The sequence below is a fragment of the Glycine max genome, chromosome 7, assembly GCF_000004515.6.
Source record: "Glycine max cultivar Williams 82 chromosome 7, Glycine_max_v4.0, whole genome shotgun sequence".
NCBI classification, from domain to species: domain Eukaryota; kingdom Viridiplantae; phylum Streptophyta; class Magnoliopsida; order Fabales; family Fabaceae; genus Glycine; species Glycine max.
In genome coordinates this window covers 25,597,708-25,605,920 of record NC_038243.2, presented here as the reverse complement: position 1 = coordinate 25,605,920, position 8,213 = coordinate 25,597,708, and the positions used below count along the sequence as shown (strand labels likewise).

The window sequence follows — 8,213 nt, the reverse complement described above, 5'->3', positions numbered from 1 at the left end:
ATATTCATTGACTCTTCCTCATCCCCCCTAACCTCTCTGACTCTTTAATGTCCCTTTCTTCCATTGCTATCATCTGCTGAACCTGATCCATTTTCTCTTTGTGGCACGTCACTCCAAGCTCTCTAGTCATCTGCCAAAGTGTCTCTGCTTCCTTAAATATATTGGTGTCCTGCATTTCATTTTGCTCTCTCATACATTCCCTAGTCACCTCGATGTTATCTGGGTCAGATTGCCAATTATTTGACTGCTCGTGGGCCTCTTTGTTGCTTTCTTGTTGTGTTACTCTTTTCCCCTGTTCCGCTACCTCTCCCGAAGTCATCTGTGGTCCATTTTCATTTGATTGCTTTTTGCGCCATTTTTTCCTAAAATACACACTAAATGGGGGTGTTTGGGCAGATTGGGCCTTCAGGTTATAGTCTACCTGATGTGTTAGAAATTTGGGGGGGGTGTGAGTAGTAAAGTCCAGCCCACAATTGTAGTGGGCCATGTCACAAGCCACTGCTGAGTGGATGTTTATATGCTCTACATCTGTCCCGGACCCTCCTGCCTTCTTATTTCCTTGTTCATGCTTTGCTTTCCCCTTCCCGACAGGAGTTATGGCCCCGATAATCCGTTCTGCCCCTGAATCGCACCTGGTCACTGCTGCTCTGGCCTCACCGTACATTCCCATTTGACTTTTGGTTGCCCCGTAGCTTTCCCTGCTGACCCTGCAACGACTCTCGTCCTCTATCCCCCAGTCCAGGTTATTGTCCAGTGGTTCGCTGGTTGTGATGCGACCATTGGATAATAACTGGAAGGAGGTGCTTGCTGTCGGTCCTTGCATGTCGTTCTCATCCTCCGGCGCTGTGTCTGCCTCCGACGTTGCCCTTCGCTCCTCCAGCGTTTCAACCTTCTGACTCCCACTTTGAGGTTTCGCCGTCATCAGTTCCGATAACGAACCCATCTCGCTTTCCTCCGAGCAAATGTCCTCCAATGAACTAAGCATCGCGCTCCGCCGGCATGGCACCAATTGGGACTGCTTCCACTTTCCTCTATTATGTGTACCTGGAACACCTCCGTTTCAATATGGACGCTCACCGTGTGCTGAATCAGTGGTTTCCACGGTGTTCTTACAAGGAGCCTTGCCCTGTCCATCTTCCTCAAATCCTCCATCTCCTCGTCTACTTCCACTACCTCGCCTATGGCCGTCACGATCTCCCTTATGTGTGTTGAGTCCCATGCTACCAACGGCACTCCCCAACATTGCACCCATGTAAGTCTAGAACCAGCACGCATCTTCCTGTTCCACCTTTCCACCAAATAAAACATCACCTCCCTTCCTGCAGTCCCATCCTCCACCATTTGTTTTGCCTTGTCTTCGGTAAGGCTGGGGAGAAGTACCATGTTGTCGCCGATGTATTTCGGCACTACGTCTAATCCCCAGTCCCAGAGCATATTCTCCTCTACTCTGTCAAGGAGTGCAAGATTTTTTAGCATTCCCACCCATGCATCCTGTAGCCACTTCGGTGCTGTCATAGGACTGTCAAGATGTACTTTTGATCTCGAAGTGTTGGTTTTAGCATTCTGAACTATTGATGTCCTCCTTTGCTGTATACGTGGTTCTCTCCTAGCTACCACATCTGCAAAGGATCCGCGTATCTGGCCCGGCATCGCTGTGTGCTTCTGTGCCTGGTAAGTTTCTCTGCGCCCCTGTTCGACATGTCTGGTATGGTCTCGTCCCCCTGTTGATTGTGGTTGCACTCGACCCCTACCTCTTTCATATTTAGGGATGTTAACATATAACTTTAATCCCCCCAGAACTATGTTATCCAATCTCCTTTCCAACTGTTGGACGTTATCCACTCCAATGAATCTCACAAATCCATACCTTCTTCCGTTCCTATTCCTCTTGTTGGAGATAAACACCTCCCTGACATCACCCGCTCTTCTGAATATCTTCCATAGCTCATCCTCTGTTGCGTCTTCAGGAAAACGTGTGAAGTAAAACGATGATATATTCCGATGATCTCTCCAGTTGACTCGCATGCGGCGTTGTTGACCTCCTTTCCTTTCCCTGACGATAGACAGACACGGACCCTTCATACCTCTCGTCCTCTCATTCTCTCTTCTCTCCCTTCTCGACCTCACTCTTTCCCACCCGCTGTCTCTCTCACTGTCTCGCTCTGTCTCTCCCTCTCTCATCTCTCTTCTCTGACCCAATTATATATACTAATATATATATATGAGAATTGACAGATGGTACCAAAAATAGTTCATGATGAAGGCTACAGCCTAGCCTATGGTGACAGATTACCGGACAGCGTCTAAGAGCTTCGACAACAAGCAAGAAATATAAAACATTAATAAAACATTATCCAACAACAACTTTAACACTCCCCCTCAAGCTGGGGCTTCTAAATTGTGTGCTCCAAGCTTGAAACATATAAAGTGGATCTGAGGACCTCTCAAGGACTTGGTCAGGATGCCTGCAAGCTGGTTGTTGGAGTTAATAAATTCAGTACTGATTTCTTTGGACTGCAGCTTTTCCTGAACAAAATGGCAATCAATCTCTATATGTTAGTTCTCTCATGAAATACAGGATTAGAAGCGATGTGAAGAGCTGCCTGATTATCACAATACAACTTCATCAATTGAACATCACAAAATTTTAATTCTTGAACAAGTTGTTTAATCCACACCAAATCACTAGTAACAAGAGCCATAGCTCTAAATTATGCTTCTGCACTTGATCGGGCAACAACACTTTGTTTCTTGCTTTTCCAAGAGACAATATTTCCTGCAAAGGATGCACAATGTCCAGTGGTGGATTGCATGTCTATGGGACAACCCACCCAATCGGCATCGCTGTACCTACAAATTCGGGTATTTCCATTATCTTTATACAATAATCCCTGTCCTGGAGTCTTTTTGATGTATCTAAGAATGCGAATCACAGTATTTCAGTGGTCAATGTGAGGATCCTACACAAATTGACTAACAACTCCGACTACAAATGATAGATCAGGCATTGTAATTGTGAGATAAATGAGTTCCCCAACCAGCCTTCTATACCTCTCTGGATTTGGAAAATGTTCACCTTGATTTGACATTAACTTCTGATTTGGATCCATAGGACTATCAAACAGTTTACAATTAGTCATACCTATCTCTTCCAAAATGTCCAGAGCATATTTTCTCTGTGAAATGACAATACCTTCCTTTGATGGAGCCACTTCAATACCAAGGAAGTACTTTAGGCAGCCAAGGTCTTTGGTCTGAAAATGACTGAATAAGTGCTGCTTTAGTTGGGAAATTTTGGCAGCATTGTTCCCTGTAATAGCAATGTCATCAACATAGACAATTAAATAAACACACTTCCCGAGAGAAGTATGATAATAAAAAACAGAGTGATCTGCTTCACTTTGCTTCATTCCAAAATTTTGAACAATATGGCTAAATTTCCCAAACCAAGCACGTGGTGACTGTTTGTGCCCAAAGGGAGATTGATGCAATTTACACACCAAACCAGACTCTCCCTGAGCAATTATCCATGGATTTTGACCTTTCACAGATTGAGAAATACAAGCTGTTGAGACACTTGGCCCCGAAGAAGACTGGGCTTGATTGATGGATTTCAGCCTCAGATAATCTTGATAGTCATCATCAGAAAGTTTAGATTTCGATTTTTCAGATTTGGCAACATATGCTACGTTGTGAGGATAATTGTGCAAGGCATACCACTTTTCTTGTGTATGACCAAGCTTTTTGCAGTATGTACATTGAAGACGTCCACCTCTACTGTCGCGTCCTCCTCTTTGATAAGATGCTACGATGGTTGATTTTTCAGCAGGTGTTGCTGAAGTTTCAGCGGCTACAACTGAGTTTTCTCCTCTCACCAAAGTAGGAACATGAAGAAGCCTAGTTATTGGGCTATCCATTGAAGGAACTTGCTCACCTGTCATAATTTGGTCAAGCAGAAGATCAAAATCTGAGTGTAGAGTCCGCAAAATCACCACCATGAACAACTTATCGAGTCTTCTTTTCATTTCATCCATAGAGTCATGTATTAGGAACTACTTTAATTCTTCAACAACAGGTTTGGCTTTGGCTATGTGTGAGGTCATATCATGGTTTGTTTGTTTGAGAGAAAATGCATGGTTTGCTGAATCAAATCAACTCTGGATGTCATTAGCAAAAATATCTTGAGCATTTTTGCAGAAGGAACAACAAGTCTTGAAGGATCTTAGTATCTCTAACTTATCAGGTTCTACTGTTTGCCATAAAACAGCGCACAGTTGGAAGTCAAGTGTCTTTCACTGATTTTTTGTTGTCTGCTGGAATTTCGCTAGCTTCTTTCTCCAAATGATCATAGGGCCCTTGACCAAGGAACCATAACTCAACTGAGGTAGACCTAAATAGATAGTTTTTCTAGTTGAGTTTCTGTGTAGTAATAGTGGGAGTTCCAGAGAGAGGAGAAGGAGTAGAAGTGAGAGTGGAATTCATAAATGTTATTTTGAGAAATACAGGGCAAGTATCCAGTAACAGATGTGTAGCACAAAACTTGAGGAAACAAATATAGGCCAAGGGACAGAGGTGTACAAACCCACAGTCCAAACAACACCAAAACGACAATATGAGGGCTGAAACAAAGCGGGGATAGGGCGGCGATGAAAACCTAGGTGTTGCGTCGGAGTTCCAATGACTGGAGATGGGCGCGTGGGACACACGTGCCGGAGGATGATGCCTAGAGAAGTGGCGCGTGGGTGCGTGTGTTGAGGTTTCTGACTTAGAAACCTCCTTGGTTGGGACGTGCTGAAAGAGACGACCCATATTTGGGTATTGTTGGGGATAGGTGCGGTGGCGGACGGCGGTGCTAGTGTTGGTGGCCGGCGATAGACAGAGATGGAAGGACAGAGCGGGATCGTGTCGCTTTGATACCAACTTGAAATGTTTGAGTGTGAAAATATGCACACAAAAAGGATCTTTATCCTTAGTTTTTTGAGAGATGTGTGTGTATATATATATATATATGAGAATCGACAGATAGTATAAAAAATAGATCATGATGAAGGCTACAGCCTAGCCTATGATGACAAATTACATGACAGCTTCTAAGAGCTTCTACAGGCTTCTACAACAAGCTAGAAATATAAAACAATATCAAACAACAACTTTAACAGTTTATATGATTACTAACCGGTTATTTGCTCCTTTATCTCTTGCACTTTTTAAAATAAGAATTGTTGATTACGTAATAGAATATGAGAATTTTAGATAATAAAACAAAATGAGCCTTGAAGAAGGTTGGCTACTTCGGTTATAGAAGCTTACTAAACTTGAACCCTCTGTGACCTTGTTTTTAATCATTGTTTTTAACTTAAAACATTTGTAACTAATTGTTTTATCGTTGGTTAATTTTATCAAATTTTCTATGATGCATTTTTTTCTTCTTTTACATTGTGCTTTTCCGAGTTTGTTGTACTATGTGATGTATGGTTTGATATATATATTCATTTTTTTTAAGGATCTTAGAGGCATACCGTACTGGTCGAGGACGTGTTATTATCAGAGGAAAAACTGATATTGAATTCCTTGATTCGAAGACAAAAAGGACCGCAATAATCATAAAAGAGGTGACACTCTAGATTCTATCAGATTTAACATTATAAAATTAGAATTACTTTCTTTGTTTTCCTTAGAAAATTGATTACAGATTTTATTTTATGATCGGAGTAGATTCCTTACCAGACCAACAAAGCAACTTTAGTTGAGAAGGTTGTCGAACTTGTTGAAAACAAGGTATTATTGTGTTCCAACAAGATATTTCTAAATACTGCAAATTTCAATTTACTTTTATCTTCTTGTAGTTGCATGCTCTCTCACTTTGTTTGTGCTAGTGAAATAAGATAATTTGAGGGATAGAGGAGTGGTGGCTATGGGGTGTTTGGAAACTTCTAAAAAGGTAGACATCTAGGGTTGTGAGGTCATTTTTTAAAGGCTAAATTACACTTTTGGTCCTTTATCTTATTTTTAAGATTTATTTTGGTCCTTCATCTTTCAAAAAGTTCATTTTGGCCCTTGATCTTTTAAATTTGGGTCAAATTGGTCCTTTTGAAACAGTGATCTTTTTTATTTTCAGATGCGATTTTGAACTCCTTTGACTGATTCAAGACATATAACTTGTCTCATTAGATTCAACTACATGAAAGCTATAGAATTTAACTAATCTTCGAGCTAGAAAGGGTTATAAATAAGGTGAAAATTGCATGTAAAGTGAAATCACGAGCAACCAAAAAATTTAAAAGTCTAATATCAGATTCTTTTCCAGTTTCTCACGAGACTCATTTTTCACGCACTTGAAATCTTTGAGTATGAAAATATTCACACAAAAATGATCTTGAGCCTTAGTTTGCTGAGAGATGTATGCACACAAAAATGATCTCTGAGTAGGAAAATATGCACACAAAAATATGAGAATTAACATATAGTACAAAAAATAGTTCATGATGACGGCTACTGCCTAACCTATGGTGACAGATTACAGGACAGCTTCTAAGAGCTTCTACAATAAGTTAGAAATATAAAACATCAATAAAACATTAACAAACAACAACTTTAACACTCCCCCTCAAGCTTATAAATTGTGTGCTCCAAGCTTGAAACATATAAAGTGGATCTGAGGACCTCTCAAGGACTTGGTCAGGATGCTTGCAAGCTGGTTGTTGGAGTTAATAAATTCAGTACTGATTTCTTTGGACTGCAGCTTTTCCTGAACAAAATGACAATCGATCTCTATATCTTTAGTTCTCTCATGAAATACAGGATTAGAAGCGACGTGAAGAGCTGCTTGATTATCACAATACAACTTCATCAGTTGAACATCACAAAATTTTAAATCTTGAAGAAGTTGTTTAATCCACACCAATTCACAAGTAACAAGAACCATATCTCTAAATTATGCTTTTGCACTTGATCGGGCAACAACACTTTGTTTCTTGCTTTTTCAAGAGACAATATTTCCTCCAAAGGATGCACCATATCCAGTGGTGGATTGCTTGTCTATGGGACAACCCACCCAATCGGCATCACTGTACCCACAAATTTGGGTATTTCCATTATCTTTATACAATAATCCTTGTCTTGGAGTCTTTTTTATGTATCTAAGAATGCGAATCACAGTATTTCAGTGGTCAATGTGAGGATCCTACATAAATTGACTGACAACTCTGATTACAAATGATAGATCAGGCATTGTTTTTTTTTTTATCAACCAAAATATTTATATTAGTGAAGTACCAGAGGTACTAGAAGTACAATATATAACTCAGAAATGGTCCAGAAACAAATAAAATTTTCACTGGACCAGAACTGATTTTATAGACAAAATAACACAAGCTCTGCTCTGATGAGCTATGTTGCTCTATATAGAAACCCTATCCTGATATTGGAAGACCACTAATTATAGTGGGTAGTGAAATCCTTCTCCAAATTAGTGATCCACGACCATAATAAGAAGACTGCATCATCAAGAATTCTGTTGGCATTGAGAGTACAATTGGAGAAGATCATATTATTTCTTTGCATCCAAATGGTCCATGTCAATGCAGCCCACCACCATTTCAATCTGTGAGACCTGATGTTGACTGTCACTCCATGTATATGTTGGAGAAAGTGTTGCCTTGGGTGATTTGGGAAAGCACCCATGATGTTCACCCAAGACAAAGACTCCCACCACAATGGAGTTATCTTACTGCAATGAAAGAAAAGATGAGCTGCAGTCTCCTCCACGAATCTGCAAAATGGGCACGTTGAGTCGTCTATCTCTATATGTCTCCTCCGCAAGTTTGATTTGGTTGGTAGCCTGTTTCTAATTAGCCTCCATGCAAATATGGCGATTTTAGGCAGAAGCTTAAGGTTCCACAACTCCTTGAAAGCTTCATCTTGGTGCTCACCAGAGACCTCCCCCCAAAGCACACCATAAGCAGATCTGGCTGTATACTGCCCACTTGGCTCTGCCTTCCACACCCACTGGTCATCGCTATGAGGCTGAATTCTGAAGCGCTCTAGTTCCATTAGGAATGAGACCGCCATACCCATCTCACTATCAAATAACGGTCTCCTCCACCTAAGGTCCCATTCCCACCCTGTATCTCTGAAAGCCCCCATTTGCTGTATAATTTGGTTTTGCTGGGAAGAAATGATATACAACCTAGGATATCTTTGTAGTAATGTGT

At 40.9% G+C, this 8,213-nt stretch overlaps 1 protein-coding gene across 1 annotated transcript; it reads right to left on the bottom strand.

The window, feature by feature from the left end:
- Positions 1-921: 921 nt before the first annotated feature.
- On the bottom strand, positions 922-2,181 carry LOC121175196 (uncharacterized). Its single transcript, XM_041017517.1, has one exon. It carries the CDS (start codon positions 2,179-2,181, stop codon positions 922-924), a length of 1,260 nt encoding a protein of 419 aa, XP_040873451.1.
- Positions 2,182-8,213: the final 6,032 nt, after the last annotated feature.

What these genes read in the sequence shown, in the direction of transcription:
- LOC121175196 (XM_041017517.1), bottom strand. Translation starts at nt 2,181, where the DNA reads ATGAGAGAGGGAGAGACAGAGCGAGACAGTGAGAGAGACAGCGGGTGG.